Source organism: Hypanus sabinus, chromosome 19, assembly GCF_030144855.1.
Source record: "Hypanus sabinus isolate sHypSab1 chromosome 19, sHypSab1.hap1, whole genome shotgun sequence".
Classification (NCBI taxonomy): Eukaryota; Metazoa; Chordata; class Chondrichthyes; order Myliobatiformes; family Dasyatidae; genus Hypanus; species Hypanus sabinus.
The window spans coordinates 35,559,654-35,580,550 of record NC_082724.1 but is presented as its reverse complement, the minus strand read 5'-3'; the positions used below and the strand labels follow the sequence as shown (position 1 = coordinate 35,580,550).

Genomic DNA, 20,897 nt, shown 5'->3' with positions numbered 1-20,897 from the left:
TCAATAATTCTCGGAGACGGGAGGCGAACGATAGGCTTTTATTAGCTGCAAGAGACCACGATTAGCAGCAAGAGACCACCACACAACATCCTGGAGACTGAGGGGGGAGCAGTGCCTCCAACCGCCTTTATACAGGGGTCTGTGGGAGGAGCCACAGGAGCAGTCAGCAGAGGGGCGTGTCCAGACAGGTATATGTAGTTCACCACAGGTGTTACCTGGCTGATGTGCAGTATTAGATTTATGCCATGTGTACCACTTAGTGTTGAGGCCAAAAAGTTCCACTTTGTTCTCATCGACCACAAGACCTTCTTCCACATCATTACAGTATCTTCTAAGTGGCACTTTGTGAAGTCTTAGTGGGCAAGGTTACGTGCTGATTTTTTAAGGCCTTCTTCCTGGTCACTCTTCCACGAATACCATTTTTATGCAAGGCCTTAGAGATTGTGGAGCCGTAAACTGCTGCATCTTAGAGTGAGTGTTGGCATCACAGAAGCCTCTCTCACAAATGCCATTCGTCTCTGGTAAGTTTGGAGGGGCAATATGAACTAGGCAATATGGCTGTGGTTTTGTATTTTTTCCACTTGTTCATGATAGACTGCACTAAGCTCTTATGTATATTGAGATAGTCTTATATCCTTTCCAGATTTGTGCTTCTCTGTTACCATTTTCCTGACTTGTCTTGAATGCTCTTTTGTCTTTGTCTGATCTGTTTAAAATCCACCACACTGTTGGACTTCACACAGAGAGGGGGTATTCATTCTGAGGAATTCACTGAAAACAAGTGCTCCTCCAATTTTCTACATCAACAAATTAGGTGAATTGGTAAGATAATACTGTATATTGCATTTCAGGAAAGTTAGCATAGTAATTACAAAGGTGATGAACACTTTTCAGCCTCACAATGTTGTTTTCTAATTTTTAGTAAATTGTTGACAGGTTTTGGAATTTTTCTTTTGATTTGACATGATGCACAATGTTTTGGTTTTGTAATTATTTCAAAATATCGTACTTCAACATACTCTAAATCTAGAAAATGAAACAGTAAAATGTGTAAATAGTTTTGGGGCTGTACACTTTTTCAAGGCACTGTATTTTATACATACTCCGAACAGTAGTATATCATAATTCAGCCCCCAGAATTATAACTCAGATACTAAAGGTGTCTCTTTCAGTGTAGAACCATACAGAGTGACAAAATAAAAGACCTTCACCCCAACTTACCATCTATTTATTCTTGTTTTAATTAGCAGCTTAAATAAGAGATCACTTTGCTTTTTTAAACTGTGTACTTTGGCTTGACAATTAATCTGTCAAGGCACTTTTGAATTTTGACAAAGTCGATAGTGACATTGATCGGCCTTATTTCTAATGGTGATGAGACAGCCTACAGAGGAGAGGTTAACACCCTGACACCGTGGTGCCAAGGTAACAACCTCTCCCTCAACATCCAAAAAAAAAGAGCTGACCATGGATTACAGGAGGAATAGATGCAGGCTTGCCTCGATCAACATCAATGGAACTGCAGTTGAGGGGGTGAATAAGTTCTCACCTGGACTGTTCACACTGGCTGTGCAGCAAAAAAAGCATAACAGTGTCTCTTCCTCCTCAGGCAACTGAAGAAGTTCAGCATGAATCCCTACATCCTCAAGACCTTCTACAGGAGCACCACTGAGAGCATCCTGACTGGCTGTATCACCGGCTGGTATGGAAACTGCACCAACCTTGATCGCTGGGCACTGCGAAGAGTGGGACAGACAGCCCAGTGCATCTGTGGATGTGAACTTCCCTCTACTGAGGATATTTACAGCAGCAGGTGCATAAAGAAGGCTTGGAAGATCATTGTGGAAACAAGTCACCCCAACCTTAAACTGCTTCAGCTGCTTCTGTATGAGAAATGGTACAGCAGCATTGAAGCCAGGACCAACAGGCTACAGGACAGCTTCTTTCTACAAGCCATTGGACTTATGAATTCACATGCCTGTACATTGCAACAGAGTCATAATGCAAAGATTTTTACTCCCTCACAATGTGACATGGATGTAAGATTTAAATAAATTCAATTCAATCTAGTGTCTTCAACTATATTAAAAGTAGATTAGTGGTTTTACATGGTATGCTCTTTCCAGACGGTAAGCACATCAGAACCAGTTATTTAAAGCTGGAATATAGGGAGCACCCAGAGTGCAGCAAAGACAAAACCCTCATCTTGAACGCACCAATGGTATCTTGTTTTGTGTACTCACACTGCTGAAGGGATTTTGTATTTCTGCAATCTGCTTGTTTCCTCTGTCAATTTTCACTCAATTCTCACTAACATCACTTAACACATGCTGCTTATTCTATAAGAATTACAATAATTTACAGCTGTGGATGTTACTCCAAATATTACAATTCTGATGATTAGTTTAGAATTATCATCAGCAATCCACTGTTGTAAAATAGACTAAGTACTACACACCATTCAGCAGGGTTTGTGTGGGCTAGATAGGAGGCAAACTAAATGAATATGCAATCTGTTATAAGATTTTTGTTGAATCTATATTAAGGTTTTATTTTATTCCCAATAGAAAAATAACATAAGACACTCGGCATGCTCAGTTTTAAATTATTGAAACTTTAAATTTTCCTCCAATGTGAATGTTCTGCAAGGTAACTCCTAATATCCCGGCAATTATATTTCTTTTAAAAAGTAATTATGGCTACGGACATCAGCTGAGCCACCATCACACTTAAGCACTTAGAATGAAATGGTCAAAAACAGTAAATCACAAGAAGGATATTAAGAGTAATCATATTACATGCCTTCAGTTCTCTGGGATAGATTTTCTTTTCTATAATGTCACTAGTAATTGTACAGCGTAATACTAAGTTTTAAAGACAACTTGTGTCATTTCCAGCAGAGTGACCAATGAAACATTGAACTTATATATGTAACTGCATTATATATGAACTTTTGGTTGAAAAATAATGACTAATATTCTACAGTGTCTAGTTGTTACAATATCCAAGAGAAAACTTTGTTCTTAATGAAGTTCATGATTCTATAAGCAGATTTATGAAATTTAACATTAGTAATACTTTGAAATATACTTAGTCATACAAGATTGTCTCCACTTTCTGTCTCCAATATTCCAATTTGATTTCAAATAATCAGTGTTCTCATTCATGGAGTCCAGAAACAAAATTATATTAATTGAAAATTTTATCACATAATGAGAAAATACAAAATTCATAAAGGCAGAAAGTATTTAAAAAATTGAACTAAATAAACCATTACTTTAAGTTGATTATGCTTTCTATAATTATTTACTGCCAGGCCAATAGTAACTGTACAAAGAAAAAAAATTACCTCTTTCTCACAATTCGAGCTTATGTTTAGCATGGCCATTGGGCTGTTGGGCGCACTGCTTCCATTCCCTGGTGGCATGACATGATCACTCGTTTGGTTGGAACAGGGCATGCTTAAGGGCTGATTTGTCAATTTGTTGCCCAAAGTAGTTGACAGGTACTGCTTCACTTGCTGCCTTTGTGCTTGCTGAATGTGGTATTTGGTTGGATTTTCAAGGTGAGTTTGCACCTACATGCAGAACAGAATAAAAGAGAAGAAGCATTAGTCATATGTTCCTTTCTATTATCAAAGCATAGTGTCGCACAGCGCAACAAAATTCCTGGCTTCGCTGTGAGTTGTCACTGTTGGAGGAACTGAAAATTTCTTTCAAACAGATGAAGCAAAATAAAACATTGAAATCAGCAAAAAAAGTCAAAGACCACAGCGGGTTATTAAGGCAGAGTCCTAAGAAGCTTAAAAGTACTCATTTGTAAAAATTTAAAGTGCCATATTTTTATTGAATTTACCATGAATGAACTGCAAGGACAACTTAAAGAATAAATTTACTATTGCTGACCCAAAGCAATAATGAAAAGACTTGAAACTACAAAGGTCTGTAAAATCCTGAAGCTAATTACAACATATTAAATTTTTAAAAATTAAACTATAATTGAATCAATTCACTTTCCACTTGCAATTAATTGGAAATTTTAGCTTTAGAATGCAGTTCTTTCAGAAGATCCTGACAGTCTATTTATAACTTTCGGATGTCATATTTACAGTATTACTTTAGGTATGATAAAATATTCACAACACACACTGCCCAATAGGTATTTTCATGAGATATCAACTCAAGAACAACCAGTTTTGAGCAATTGATAAAAAGATATCCTTCAATCTGGAACTGAATACATTAGCAATTGCAGGTCAAAATATGTACAGTAAGACTTACCTGATAATGATTAAATTCGAACATCTCAAGTAAAATAAAACATTTGCTATGCTGAGAAGCAAATTAACCACAAAGCTTTTCTAATTCTACCTTAAATACTTCACTCAAAAATCAGAGCAACCATGATCCAAGATGATTTACCAGTGGCCTAGATAAAGTGGTGTCAGAACTTGCTGGTCTTAAGACAAAAAAATGTTTAATTAGTTATGCATATAATGGTATCAGAAGCACACAGAAGCAGCTTTCAAAATGCTATGGTATCAAGCTGTTTAAATTAAAAATTATTTGCCACTAGCTGTTTTACATGGCTTAGACGTCACTGCTTTTATGCATAAAATGGGTTCTTTCATAGGGCAGCCATGATTTTTTGACTGATAATTGCTCCAAGGCTAATTCATTTCTTCGTTCCAGTCTTAACACTATAACTAGAAAAGTGAACAAGGGCTACAAAGAAGACAAGTACAGAAAGAAAGCTCTATGATGGAATAAGTTGTGAAAGGATCCAAATGTTATGGGAAATATACAAATAGATATGCATATAGCACCTTAACTCTCATTTCTTTTATTTTGCTTGGCTCTTATTCTCAGTTTTTATTCTCGAGCTTCCATTGGAGGCTGTCTGTCACAAGTCGATAGATGAATTTGACATGCAGATTTATCCGAAACTCAATTAAGATGTATTAAATTATAGAAATACAAAACATTTGTTTTCTTCTTCTCTTTCTAAAAAGTGCCTTGCATTTCCTTACTAATATACCCTAGAAATATTCACTGAAACAAAAGAAATGTCACACAGATAAGTCTGGTTTGCAATAATCAATGATAGGCATCTATGCGTCTGGAACCACTGACCATCTGACCAGTTGACATAAAACTTCATTGCTATTATTACATACAATTCTACAGCAATATTTATTTATCTTTGCCCTTGCAACTGAGCAAAAAAACATAGCTACTTGGAAAAATGAAATAGAAAAGAGGCCATAAGTAAAACCGTGGAGAAGTCAATACATCAATCAATAACAGCAGTGTTTATGAACAAGGCCACTAGTTGCAGTTTGGTAAACAAATTATGAGAATATCCTTGCGTGACAAGGACAAGTGCCGAAACACTGACATGGGTCTTTTGTTCACTTGTACTAGTCATCTTCTTGGCACTTATTATAATCTTCAATGAGCTGTTCTTGGTTGACTTCAAAAATCAATGCCAATCTAGTAAGCTGTTGATCTGGCATATGCTTCACTATTCTGGGGAATGTGAGAAGTCTTCCAGTAGTAGTTTGGGAAACATCTAAACCACAAGGGGGCAATGTTTTCCCAAGTGCTATTTCAGACGAAAGAGTTGTGAGTTAACGCTTTCTGTGAGCTACAAGCATATTATAACTGGGCTGAGATTTTACAATATCACATATATCAACTAGCCATGGGAAAGAAATACAATGGATTTTGTTTAATTGGGACGCATCGGGATCAGTATATTTTGGCCCAATTAAGCAGCTGCTCAAACTAGCCGAAGTTTCATGGAAATAGTTAAAAAGGTATAAAAATGACTAAGTAAGTAATAAATCATGTATTAAATGTAATAGAAAACAAATTAGAATACTACCATACTACCACAGCAGTACAAAACTGTGTATTAGTTCCTAATATTTATCGACTGTCAATGAGTAAAATAAGCGTAGACACCAAGTTAGATAATGAACCACCTTTATACAATGCTGTCACTAATTGCATCCTTCAAATCTTCATTTTCATTGTAATATTCAGGATGACTGTTGATACCTTCAAGTTCTTCATTGTTTCTAACTCATTGAAGTAGTAAAATCATTTTATTTTCACTTTGGGCCATGTCTGGCATCTTCAAGCCTTAATGCTTGAAACCACAATGAGCAAACCAGTTCTGAATAGTCTTATTGCTCATTTCTCACCAACTATCAGTGGCAAAAAAATCGCTGCTTTTTGAACACAAACACATTCAACTGACGCTAAAGCACGATGCAATGTCTAATGGTCACGCAAGTGCATACAACTGACACTAATAACTGTTCAGCAACAGTCTCCTGCCCCAAATAAGCGATAAGCAGCCTAGTATCCCAAGAAAAGAAAGGAAATCTTGGATATTTTCTCAATTAGTTTTTGTTTTTAACTGATGTACCAAATAAGCAGCTGTCCCAATTAACCGATGACCCAATTAACTGGAATCCACTGTATCTGAAAATATTTTCAACAATGTAAACTTCTTTTTAAGTCCATAAAAGAAAGATTTTAATAACCATAAATGGTATGAAGACCAAAATGTAGTCCAGCTTTTGCTAAAAGCCACACAAAAAGTTGCAGCCGAAGACTCTAAAACAGATGAGGGAAAATCATTGCTACAGAAAATTTTATTACAAATATTTTTGAAGTCTTCCTCTTGAAGCTAGACCAATGCTTTCCACAAGAAAACTGTGTGGCATTTTTATTACTAAAGCTGAAGTAATGTCAGTACCACATCACTTCTATAACATATATTTAGGCTGAGTGCAGGTAGGTGGGACTAGGTGAGGTTAAGAGTTCGGCACGGACTAGGAGGGCCGAGATGGCCTGTTTCCGTGCTGTGATTGTTATATGGTTATATATATAATTGATAACTTGAACAAATAATCTATCATCTAAGATTATGCTTTGCTGAAAATCATGATTCACAGAAACTATCTTTAATGTGATTTAGCTGACTCACGATCTACGATACGTCCTAAAATAATGGCCAAGTGACACTGTAATTTTCAAAAAACTCAGACTACAGTAATTATTGAATATTACACGGTAGTTTATGTATTCTGACTGAATAAGTCACACCTTTAATCAAAATGTACTTTGATTTTTTAGTAATAATAGGTCATGCATAAAATCATTTAATCTACAAAAACACATTGATTGGAAAAGCGATTCAGTCTGGCAAGAACTGAGCTTTGAGCAACATGAGTGAATTAGTCTCTCATGCTGAACCTCTACAAAAGCAGGGGTTGTGCATTACCTCAAATTCTTTTCATTTTCAAATACTCTCTGCACCTCCAACCATCTCACCAACACACTTCTTCTCTGTCACTGTTCAATTAGACATATGTAATACAGTTGATGTTCCTGCTTTCTGCAGGGGGTGTTTGTATCAAATTCCACCAACTTCTCTGGAGCAAGTTCCAGATATTCACCATTCTCTGTGTAAAAAATCTTTCCCAGAAAACCCCCTTTAAAACTCATTGCTCTCACATTAAACCCCTTGTTTATGATACCCATGGAAAAATATTTTGATCATCTACACTACCTGTGCCATTAATAATTTTATGCACCTCTATCAGGTCACTACACAGCCTCCTTCATTTCTTATAAAGTCTCCCAATCTAGACAACCTTCTAGTGAACCTCCGCTTACTCTTGACAGCCTAACCACATCTCTTGAATCATGTAATGATCAGACTGCACTTTCATGTGCAGCTCTAACCTGTTTTCTTAAGTTGCCACATAATGTCCCAATACTTTTACTCTGTGTCCTGATGTATGAAGGCAAGTATGCTATCTGCCTTCTTCATCATCCTATCTACTTGTGTGTGCACTTTCAGGGAACTATGCAGATATCTACAGAACAAATTGAGTCTGTAGCGTACAGCTGACTTCGAATTCTGATGATGGAGACAGCTCCAAGTCCAGGGACAGGGCACAAATGTTCCAAGCTGAAGGACTGGATACATTCTGCTTCTAACCCTCAATCTGCAAATATGTTTGAAAGGTGTCAGCAAACTGAAAGTTAAAGCTAAAGGAATACTGAATGTTTTATTTTAGTTATTAATAGTTTTCATTAATTTGCATCATTTAAATGCATTTTTAGATAACTTGTAACACTTAAAAGTACTTCAGTCAATGTCAGAGATATTTAGAAACAGTTAATTAGCCTTGATTGCACAAGTGATCTGAGGATTAGTAGCTGCTTGTATCCTTCCCTCAGTTCACAGGACAACAGGGAGGCCTTGAGTTAACTTAGACCGAAGGGGCGATGAAAGTTAGTTTTGCTGCAGGAATCATGCAGGAGAGGAAGTGAGGCTTGGGCCAGGTCAAGCTCTTCATTCCTGGCTATCTATTCTCTTTGTGTATGGTATACTTCATTAGTTACCTTAAAAACTTCACAGGGCAGAGTCTGAAATTAAAAGTTTACCTTTTTTTGTCAATAACCACTACATGAACCAAGCAACAGAAAAAAATAAATGCTGAGATTCTGAAAGCAGCAGCAATGGAAAATTCTGGATATTCTCCAAGATCTTCCCAGTTGTTGACCATTTCTCAGTACGCTGCCCTGTTCTGAGCACAAGACCCCCACAGTTGAGCAATGCCTAGCAGAACATTCAAAAGTAGAAATCAAAGCTCAGGTAAACAAATTACACCAAAGGAATGAAAGGTTAACTGCCTGACAAACAAAAAAAGGCTATTTAAAATCATCAGTTCATTCAAAGTTCAGCTCCACTTTTAAAAGCTTCATTTCTTTGTTTGACTTTGTGCGCTGGTAATTGTCTTCACGGTACTGTGCAAATAGTTGAGTCTATGAAGAAAGACAATTTATCCTTTAGATAATGAACGAAAACAATCTTCTGTTGTAACTTTCAACAAGAATCCCAATCTGCATTATGAAATTAATGCAGGTGACCACCTGACCTATGGATATTTCAAATCAAAAGACTGTGTTCTCCAGGACTATCATTGTGTAATTCATTCAAACAAATTTTTGTCCACAATGTCTCCATTCCAATCCATCGTAGTTTAACTCAATTTCTCAGGCTGAGGCCCAAATTCAAATTTCAGTTATGTAAGAATTTGTTTTTTGACAATACACAACACCATCAAAGACAATGAGTGAACAGAGGAATCCAGAACATCTCCATGTGTTCCCACAAAGACCCTATTTTTCCTCTTAAAAAGAAATCACTAATAACCTCCTCAGGCTGTATAGTCAACACGTAATTGAGTTTTGATATGTCTGTGCCCAGACAGACAACTTGACCTTATGTAAAGTGATCTCAAAGTTGACCTGCTTTCTCTCTAGCCACCTTTTTACTCCTTATATAGCAAAAGCTCCTCTTGGGATTTTCCTTTACCTGCCAGATCCATCTCATACCTTCTCTTTGTCCTCCTCATAATATTTTTTTTAGTCATCAAGTGATTCAGTCATGCCTGATCTCCTAAATCCTTCCTCCTTTTTCTTGACCAGAGCCTTAATATGTCTCATCAGCCAGGGTTTCCTAAGCTTGCCAGATTTACCATTCACCCTAACAGGAATACGCTGCTCCTGAATGCTTGACAAACTTAAAAGGCTCCCAATCGCTATTCATCCCATTTCTTTCAAACAGGCTCTCCCAATCGATCTCTGCTAGATCCTGCCTAGTTCCCTCAAAATCAGCCCTGCTCCAGATCAGAACCCTAACCTGTGGACCTGTCCGATCCTTTTCCATCACTATCTTAAAAACAAATGGAACAGTGATCGTTAGAGCCCAAGTGCTCCCTAGCTGCCACCTCAGTTACTTGCTCTGCCTTATTCCCCAAGAAGAGGTCCCTCCCTCTATATATTGACAGAAACACTCCCTGAACATGTTTCAGAAATTCCACATTATCCAGGTGTTTAACATGCTGCGTGGCCAAATCAATACTAAGGAATTAAAATTCCCCACTCCAACAACCATATTCTAATAACCATGAGCAATTTCTCTACAAACCTGCCTCTGAAGTTCCCAAAGGCTATTGGAGGATCTATAACACAACCCCACTATAGTGACCTTCCCCCTTTGATTTGAAGTTCTACCCAATAGTCTCATTGTACAATCCTCTAAAGACATCCTAGAACACTAAGCTGCCGGTCCTGCCCTTCTCTCAGCTATATTTCCATTATGGCTACATCATCCCAGTCCCCAAATCCAATCCATGCTCTGAATTCATCCACCTTACCAATTAAACATTGAACATTGAAATAAACGCAGTTTAACTGAGTATTCCTTTCTCTCCTTATACTGATTCCCTAACTACCTTGATACTACACTTGCTCTCACAGGCTACTGCTTCATCTCGCTCAGAGTCACAAATCTAAACCCCTACCTCCCACCCCCACCGATGCAATTTAAATCCTCCCATGTAGAACTAGTAATTTTCCCTACAAGGATTTTGGTATTGGTCCCTACCTGGCTTAAGTGCAATCCATCCCATTGGAACAGATCACCTCTATCCTAAAAGAAATCCTAACGGTCCAAGAACCTGAATCCCTACCTCCTGTACCAGTGTCTCAGCCACAAGTTCATCTGGCCTATCTTTCTAATCCTGAATTACTGAGTTTCCTATCACTATCTCCCTTTCCGACTGCATGCTTGCCTCTGAGCCAGAGATCTGCCTACTGCTGCTAGCCCCTGAAAGATCATCTCCCTCAAAAGCATCCAGAAAGATATACCCGTTAGTGAGGGGACTGACCACAAAAGAACCCTGCACTGTCTGCTGACTCCCCTTGCCTTGCCTTCTATCTGAAACAGTTACTTCGGGTGCTACCATCTCATCAAGGTTTCAACAATGATGTTCCCACAATTCTAGATAATCCTGAGTACATCCAACTCCAGCTCCAGTTGTTTGACCTTGTCAGTCAGGAGTTGCAGTTCCGCGCTGAACAGAGGCTCAGGCTGTGGTCTGCTCCAGCTGCTCTGAGCTTCATGTTTATGGACTAATTTTTGTTCTAGATGCCATTTGTGTACTTTTAGTGTTAGCACAATTTGTTTTTCTTTTCTTTCTGCACATTGGGTGTTTGGCAGTTTCTTGTAGTCACATGCAGAGCAGTTGCCATCCCAAGCTGTTATGCAATCTGGTAGACTCCTGTCTACGGTGCATCAATAGAGATTGGTATGGCTCAATGGGACCATACAAAATTTCTTTAGCCTCCTGAAAAAGTAGAAGCATCGGTGATCATCACCAGCACAACACACATAAAATGCTGGAGGAACGAGCAGGTCAGGCAGCATCCACGAAAAGGAACAATCGATTGACATTCTGGGTCATGACCCTTCATCAGGACTGGAAAGGAAGTGGGGGAAGAGGCCAGAACCAGAAGGTGTGGAAGGGGAAGGAGTACAAGCTAGAATGTAATAGGTGAAGCCAAGTGGGTGGGGGAAGGAAGGATGAAATGAGAAACTGGTAGGTGATAGGTGGAAAAGGTAATAGGCTAAAGAAGGAGGAATCTTATAGGAGAGGAGAGTGGAACATGGAAGAAAGGGAAGGAGGAGGGGCACCAGGGGAAGGTGGTAGACAGATCAGGAGAAGAGAAGCTGTAAGAGAGAAGCCAGAGAAAGGAATGAAATAAGAGGGACGGGAGAGTAGGAAAAATTACTGGTGGTTGGAGAAATGAATGTTCATGCTATCAGGTTGGAAGTTACTCAGACGGAATATGAGGTGTTGTTCCTCCAAACCAAAAGTCGCATCATCACGGCAGTAGACATGGCAGAATGGGAGTGGGGATTGGAATTAAAATGGCTGTCCCCTAGGAAATCCTGTTTGTTGCAGATGGAGCTCAACAAAGCGGTCCCCCAACTTACGTTGGGTCTCATGATCTGGGTAATCTCAACCTGATAGCTGATAGCATGAACATTAATCTCCCTAACTTCTGATAACTTTTACCCATCCCCCTTACCTCTTCTTCCATTTCTCCCCTCTTACACCTACTCTGCTCTTCATCTGTCTATCATCTCCTGCTGGTGCCCTTCCTCCTTCCCTTTCCCCCTGGTCCACTCTCCTCTCCTATCAGATTATTTCTTCTTCAACCCTTTACCTTTTCCCAGCTATCACCTCATTCCTCCCCCCTCCCCACCCATCTGATGATGATGATGATGACATCGACTCCTGAGAGCCAGCTTCGGGCCTTACAAGGTGCGGAACAAAAGACTGTGTGGTGCGCCACTCCTCACAGTCATTTTACAATATTTTTGTTTATGAGGTCAAGTTGCGAGCTCAACACTCAACCCAGCACAGATGGAAAGCGTACTCGGGAATGGCCCAACTGGATTCAAAACTCCGTTCCGGAGTCTGGCGCTAATGTCACTGCGCCACCAACCATCTGGCTTCACCTATCACCTTCCAGCTTATACTCCTCCACCTTCCCACTTCTTATTCAGGCTTCTTCCCCCTTCCTTTCCAGTCCTAAGGAAAGGACTCAACCCAAAATGTTGGCTGGTAATACTTTTCCATGGTGGATGCTGCCTGACGATGCGGTCTTCTACATCTTGTGTGTGTAGCTCTGGATTTCCAACATCTGCAGAATCTCTAGTTTTGGTGATCATCACCAATAGCCTGTCCTAGTCATGACATCAATGTGGTTAGACCAGGATAGGGTATTGGTGATGTTTAATCCTGGAAACGTGAAGCTCTCAATCTTCCCAACTTTAACACCATTGAAGTAGTTCGAGGATGCGTACTACCTCTCTTCCTGCAGTCAAAGGCCAGTTCTCTGTTTTGTCGACATTGAAGGAAAGTTTGTTATCGTGATACCATACCACTGATCTCCTTCCTGTACTCCAACTCGTCATTACTTGAGATACAGCTTAATACGGTGATATAATCTGCATTCTTGTAGATGGTGTTAGAACAGAATCTGTCCAACTAGTCTTGAGTGTGGGTAGGAGGAGGGGGTAGAGGACTGTGGTTCTCTGACTTCTCACATCTAACAGGAGGAGCATTCCACTGCCTGGACTGCTCTTCTGTCTACACTGAGACAAGTGCTAAGGATCAAGGTTTTAAAGTACAGTTACCAAAGAGGTAATGATGCCCTTCAACTTACTTAATTCGATGTACATAATGTTCTCAGTGTCGCTGATGGAAATCATAGATAATTTTACAAATCACAATTCAGAAGAGGCATTTGGTTAAATGACAAAGAGAACATTCAAAAATAGGGTAAATTAGTATGCAAATAAAGGAATCAATGAAAGGGAATGTTATGAGAACTCTGAAAAACTGTAAGAACTGTAATAAAGTTTGTGGAGTACACAAAAAGAATGTTTTATTTGATCAAACTAAGAATGATTATATAATAGACAAAATGCTTGAATCTCAAAGCTTATGCTACAAAAACCAAATATAAATCTGAATCCTTAGGTAATGTGTGAAGGTTCAATTCTACAAACTATTCTGGTTAGAGCCATTTAACAGCAAATCTATTAAATTTTAAAATTTGTGAGACTGAAAAATAATTAACCAGACAGCTTCTAACTACCATTGATGCCATCCTCATCCGCAGCTCCTCCATTTCCAGGATGTCCGTGTTTAAGCCACCTTCCCCCTGCCTTAACAAAGATAGAGTTCCTCTTTTCCTAACCTACCACCCCATGAGCCTTTGCATCCAACATAACACTCCACGCAACTTCCGCCATCTCCAAAGGAACTCTATCCCCAAACACATCTTTACCTCCCTCCATTCTCCATTTTCCCTACTGGGGTCACTCTCTCCGTGATTCCCTGGTCCATTCGTCCCTCCCCACTACTCCCCCTCTAGGGCCATATCCTGGAAAGTGGCCGAAGTACTACACCTGCCTAATCATCCCCTCCCTCACCTCCATTCAGTGCCCCAAACAAATCTTCCAGTTGTGGAAACACTTAATCTGTGAATCTGTTGGGGTCGTCCATTGTATTCAGTGCTCCCAATGCAGCCTTTACATTGGACAGACCCATTATAAACTGGGGGACTGCTTTGTTGAGCACTTCCACACCATCCACCAAAAATGGAATTTCCTGGTGGCCAGTCACTTTTCTTCCGTTTTTCATCCCTGTTCCAACATGTCGGTTTATGGCCTTTTGCCACTATGAAACCACTTTTATGGTGGAGGAGCAACATCTCATATTCTGTCTGAGTAGCCTCTAACCTGATGGAGTGAACACCAATTTCTCCTTCCAGTAAAAAAAAGTTTTTCCCTCCCCCTTCCCTCTTCTTCTATTAAACCATTCTGCCCTCTTAGCTCTTCTCACCAGCCAATCACTTGCCCCTGGTGCCCCCTCTTCTTCCCTTTCTCCTATGGCCCACTCTCATCACCTATCAGACTCCTTCCTCCCTAGCCCTCTACCTTTTCCACCCACCTGGCTTTACCTATCACATTCTAGCTATCCTCCTACCCCTCCTCCCACCCTTTTATTCTGGAATCTTCCCCCTACCTTTGCAGTCCTGAAGGATCTCAGCCTGAAACATTGACTGTTTATTCATTGACACAGATGCTACCTGACCTGTTGAGTTCCTCCAGCATTTTCTGTATGTGGCTTCAGATTTCCAGCATCTGCAGAATTTCTTGTGTTTAGGATTTAGCCATGTTGACATGCTTGTACATGAGCTAAAGATTAACTACTTCTAGATTAAGCCTATACTACTACAGTGATGATATTCTCTGATTCACGGCTCTTTGATGACTCAATGTTCTCTTTATAACAACAGAATGAATTACATTGCTTTAATACAGGTATACGACACTGGGTACAAGAAATAACTGAGGTAAATTACCAATTTAACAGTCTTGGCTGAGGATTACTTGGATGACTTTGAACTTGCATCTGTCATTTGAATGGATAGTGTGAATAAAAAACCCCGAAAATTACCCAAATGTCCTGACTCAAAGCTAAAGGATCTGACTCAATGACCAGTAGAAAAACTTTCCATCTGCCATATCACTTCCTTGCAATATCTAAACAATGTCAAATAAATCACCCTTTAACCTCCTACATTCCATGGACTAATGTCCAGATTATGTAATTTCTGTTTACAATTTTATACCAGAGTTCCAATGGTTAAGCTTGTAAATCTGTGCAGTACAAACGCAGAGGGTATATGAACAACAAATACAAAATGCTGGAGGAACTCACCAAGTCAGGCAGCATCTATGGAGGGGAAGGAGTAATCGATATTTTGGGTGAAGACTCTTCATCAGGATTGGAAAGGAAGGGGGCAGAAGCCAGAATGTGCACAAAGCACAGATATCTGTGCAGTTATTGAAGAGCAATTGATCTTCAGCTGGTGTACCCAGAAATGTACCCAGTCTCCAAATGCTACCTTACCAGATATGTGTATCAAAAACCAAACAGCTCCAGCACAGGGGGTGGCCATTCAGCCCATATTTTCGGTGCCAGTTCTCTATGAAGGATTGGGGTTACAGCAAAACTTCCTTCTGCCTCTTTATGCAGGGGATAGGGTTGCCAACATTATACTTCATACACAACAGCCATTGTTCTAGAGGTACATCTATTGGCGTAGATTGGGAGACCGCTTCACCAAGCACCTACGCTCCATCTGCCAGAAAAGGTGGAATCTCCCAGTGGCCACCCATTTCAATTCCATTTCCCATTCCCATTCCAATATGTCCATCCATGGCCTCCGCCACTATCGAATGAGGCTACACTTAGGTTGGAGGAACACCACCTCATATTCCATTTGGGTAGCCTCCAGCCTGATGGCATGAACATCAATTTCTCAAACTTCCAGTAATGCCCCCCACCTCCCTTCACCCTTTTACATCCTCTTTTCCCTCTCTCACCTTATCTCCTTGCCTGCCCATTCCCTCCCTCTGGTGCTCCTCCCCCTTTTCTTTTTTCCATGGTCTTTCACTAATCATCTTCCCTGCTCTTTACTTCATCCCTCCCCCCTCAGGTTTCACCTGTGTTTTCCTCCCCCCCACCACCATTTAAATCTACTCCTCAGCTTTTTTTCTCCAATCCTGCAGAAAAGTTTCAGCCCAAAACATCGATTGTACTTTTTTCCACAGATGCTGCCTGGCCTGCTGCGTTCCTCCAGCATTTTGCGCATGTTGCTTGGATTTCCATCATCTGCAGATTTTCTTTTGTTTGTAAACCATTTTAGCTCAGTTCATTTGCCCTCTGCTTGCATCTACACACCACTAAACATATTCTTATCCTCTCCTTTCTTATTTATATTCACAACATGACACTTCTGCAGCTCAAGTGCTCCTGTCTTACTGTTTTTAATTAACCTCCATTCTGGAAATTAAAATAAAAAATATTGACTAAGAAATTTCATGCACTGACCCCCAGAATTAAAATATGGTTTGGGCTTAGTGTTGGTTTGAAAAAAAATTCAAAGTTTTTAACCTAGTACATCTACGGTGTTATCATCATAAGCAATAACAGAGTGTTTTTATTGTACTGCAACATTATCTCAGGTTGTTCTGCTGGATTAATGCACCTTGTCATACAGGACCTTGAGTCCAAGGGGTTTAATCTCTTCCTACTGAGGAAGATGAGATAGCTTCCTATAAAAACAAGCACAGTAATTTCAGAGCCTTCAAATATATTCTGGACCTTAGCCACTCAGTTCTCACTACCACTGTGCTCTGATGGTAAAATGAATCAATTCCCAAACCTTCTATTAAAATGTGTCATTACCCAGCATCTGCTGGTCCATCATGCACCCTGCCTGTTATTACCAAGTTACCTCACAGCTGCTTGAAGTGATGTGCCAAAGAAAAATCGAACGTGACCTTCACTGTCATTACAACAAAAGATAGCTGTGTGAGCTGAAACTCATATACAGTATATAGGCCATGAATAGTTGGCAAAATTCCCCTATTGGCTTTGGAAATAGGGGAAATATCTCCATTTACATATTCCCCCTCTACTGGGCTTAATGTTTAATGGCACCCACCATTCTTATTCCTCTGATCAAAGCAGTACTGATGGTCAACAATGGTATCATATCATGGCATTGAGTAATTCATACCTATTCCCAGAACAAAGCAGGGGAGAAGAAATTAGTGAGTGATAAACCATCGTACAGGCAGATCGATAAAAAGAACCCTCAAAGAACGTTGTTCTCACCAATAGAAATGGCCAATGAAATTCTCCACAGTCTCTCAAACTCAAACACCACTTCATTTCTTCTAGGAGTAAGTGTATTTTATAACGCTCTGTCTAACTTAACAAGTACTATAAGATTAAATCAGGAGACCAGCCCTGAAACCTAATCTTTGCTTCTCCCCAATATATGCAAATGAGATTAAATCTGTATTTTCATGCTACGTAACAGGAATCCATTCAGCAAACTGACAGTATAACAGCTCTCAGAAAAAAACCCCTGTGTACTGTATTTCCCAAATTCTCCATATTTCCATCAAATTCACCATCGGGTAATTTTACATCGACTATCAGCAAGAAAATTAGTACAAATTAATCTGTCAGTATCAAGTTGACAATAACGATAATGTGAAATTATGCAAAGTGTAATGCGGAATTTTCTGAACTATCTCCAAATATAACCTTTAAAATCTCATTATTCAGTCGGTTGGTAAACACTCCCAGTTTCAGCAATAAATTAATAGCTTAAAGCAGTTGATTTCATTCTCAGACAGGGAAAGAAAATTCAAATAGAAATGTATATTGGAATTATAAAGAATTATCTTTTCTGACCTCTATCATCCACACATCAAGGCATAATAGAGCGTGAGGAGCGACTGTTAGTGTGTTAATTTTTTCTTAAATCTAGAAAGAAACCACTCCTTAGTTACTTATGAACTTTCTGGATGGTATATAAAATAAACAAAGCACCATAACTTGTGTTTAAAGAAAATAATACAAAATTCTAGATTTTGGAAGCAATAGAATATAGAAGACTACAGTACTCCAAAACCTCATTCTTAATTATGGACTCCAAAACTTTCCCAACTACTAAAGTCAGGCTGACTGGCTTATAATTTCCTTTGTTTTGCCTCAAAGTTCAAAATTTCTAAGTAAATTTATTACCAAAATCCATACATGTCACCATATACAACCATGAGATTCATTTTCTTTTGGGCATACTCAATAAATCCGTAACACTGAACAACAAAGGTTTTGCTTCCTGAATACCTTTAGATGTATCTTATGAATTTTGGGCTACTGTTCATGAAAATCACCCTGAAATTTCCCTATCACACACCATTTTTTAGAAATAAACATGTTTATTATTTCAATTCATAATTCAAGTCTATTAAAATGTTGCCTAGAATATAAGCTGCCCTATCTTGTCCAAGCATGCTTGGGCATGATTAGGCAGTGCGGCTGCTGTATTGCAGGACAGGTTTTAGTAATAATTATTGGGTTCAGGACTGTAAGGATGGAATTTGCTATCACCAGGCACAAACATTTCTATGAAGGATTTTGATATTTGAGACAGGTGCTTCCCAGAATAGCCGATGCCAAGATTAAGGAAAGCATTTTTGTTGGTCTACAAATCAAACAGGTCATTAATGACAGGCAATTTGAAGAATTTCTAGAGGGACCGGAGAAAATCACATGGAAGGAATTCAAGGAAGTTGTTGAAAATTTTCTTGGCATCTACAGAGTACCAAATTACATGCAGCTGGTTGAAAGCATGCTTCGAGCATATAAAACCATGAAATGCAACATGTTACTAAAGATTTATTTTCTGCATTCCCATTTAGATCTCTTCCCTGCAAATCTTGGTGCTGTTAATAATGAGCAAGGTGAAAGATTTCACCAGGACAGTGCGGTCATGGAGAAAAGATACCAGGGCAACTGGAATCCATCAAAGCTGGCGAATTATTGTTGGACACTTAAGCGAGAAGCCTCAGACACTAAGTACAAACGAAAATCATTAACAAATTATTTTTAACTTAGTTGAACTATTACAAAGCATCAACACATTATATTCAGTAAAAATTTCTATTTATGATAGACTGCTTGAAGATGAGCACAAATATGATTTCAGAATACTTATATCATGTAGGAATTTGGAGAAACAACAAATTAATTTTTATTGAAATTTGTTGTCCAGTGTAATAGAATAATAATCTAAATAAAATCAATGGAAGACCACACCAACCTGGGCATTCAAACAGTGTGCAAAGAAAGAATAATAATATTTTAGAAATTACCTAGGTTTACCCATAACCTTCTATTTTTTTTAAGCTCCATGTACCTATCCAGGAGTCTCTTAAAAGACCCTAACGTATCCTCCTCCACCACTGTCGCTGGCAGCCAATTCCACACACTCACCACTCTCTGCATAAAAAAACTTGCCCCTGACATCTCCTCTGTACCTACTTCCAAGTATCTTAAAACTGTGCCCTCTCATGTTAGCCATTTCAGCCCTGGGAAAAAAGCCTCTGACTATCCACATGATCAATGCCTCTCATCATCTTGTACATCTCCATCAGGTTACCTCTCATCCTCCATCACTCCAAGGAGAAAAGGCCAAGTTCGCTCAACCTATTCTCATAGACCATGCTCCCCAATCCAGGCAACATCCTTGTAAATCTCCTCTGCACTCTTTCTATGGTTTCCACATCCTTCTTGTAGTGAGGTGACCAGAACTGAGCACAGTACTCCAAGTGGGGTTTGACCAGGGTCCTATAGAGCTGTAACATTACCTCTTGGCTCTTAAACTCAATCCCACTGTTGATGAAGGCCAATGCACCATATGCTTTCTTAACGACCTGCGCAGCAGCTTTGAGTGTCCGATGGACTTGGACCCCAAGATTCCTCTGATCCTCCACACTGCCAAGAATCTTACCATTAATAGTATATTCTGCCATCATATTTGACCTACCAAAATGAACCACTTCACACTTACCTGGGTGAACTCCCTCCGCCACTTTTCAGCCCAGTTTTGCATCCTATCAATGTCCCACTGTAACCTCTGACAGCCCTCCACTCTATCCACAACACCTCCAACCTTTGTGTCATCAGCAAATTCACTAACCCATCCCTCCACTTCCTCATCCAGGTCATTTATAAAAATCACAAAGAGTAGGGGCCCCAGAACAGATCCCTGAGGGACACCACTGCTCACCGACCTCCGTGCAGAATATGACCCATCTACAACCACTCTTTGCCTCCCATGGGCAAGCCAATTCTGGATCCACAAAGCAAGGTCCCCTTGGATCCCAGGCCTCCTTACTTTCTCAATATGCCTTGCAAGGGGTACCTTATCAAATGCCTTGTAGAAATCCATATACACTACACCTACGGCTCTACCTTCATCAATGTGTTTAGTCACATCCTCAAAAAATTCAATCAGACTTGTAAGATATGACCTGCCTTTGACAAAGCCATGATACCTATTCCTAATCATATTATTCCTAATCATATAACTGTTCATAAATCCTGCCTCTCAGTATCTTCTCCATCAGCTTATCAACCACTGAAGTAAGACTCACTGATCTATAATTTCCTGGGCTATCTCTACTCCATTTCTTGAACAGAGAACAACATCTGCAACCCTCCAATCCTCCTGAACTTTTCCCGTCCCCATTGCTGAAGCAAAGATCATTGCCAGAGGCTCAGCAGTCTGCTCCCTTGCCTCCCACAGTAGCCTGGGGTATATTCATCCACCATTTCTTTGTCCCCCATTACTACCACTCCGGCATTATTTTCCAGTGGTCTGATATCCACTCTTGCCTCTCTTTCACTCTTTATATACCTGAAAAAAAACTTCTAGTATCTTCTTTCAGTTGCCTTCTGTTGGTTTTTAAAAGCTATTGAATCCTCTAGCTTCCTAATAATATTTGCTATATTATGTGCCCTTTCTTTTCCTCTTATACTGTGTTTGACTTCCCTTGTCAGCCATGGTTGATTCATC

At 39.6% G+C, this 20,897-nt stretch overlaps 1 protein-coding gene across 4 annotated transcripts in view; it reads right to left on the bottom strand.

Annotated features, from left to right (window-relative positions):
• The window catches only part of LOC132377878 (microphthalmia-associated transcription factor-like), a 241,490-nt gene that overhangs the window by 46,012 nt on the left and 174,581 nt on the right, over positions 1-20,897 (bottom strand). For all 4 annotated transcript variants that reach the window (XM_059944314.1, XM_059944318.1, XM_059944317.1 and 1 more), the window contains exon 3: positions 3,350-3,577. In XM_059944314.1, the coding sequence (XP_059800297.1) occupies positions 3,350-3,577 (228 nt within the window). The remainder of the gene's footprint in view (positions 1-3,349; positions 3,578-20,897) is intronic.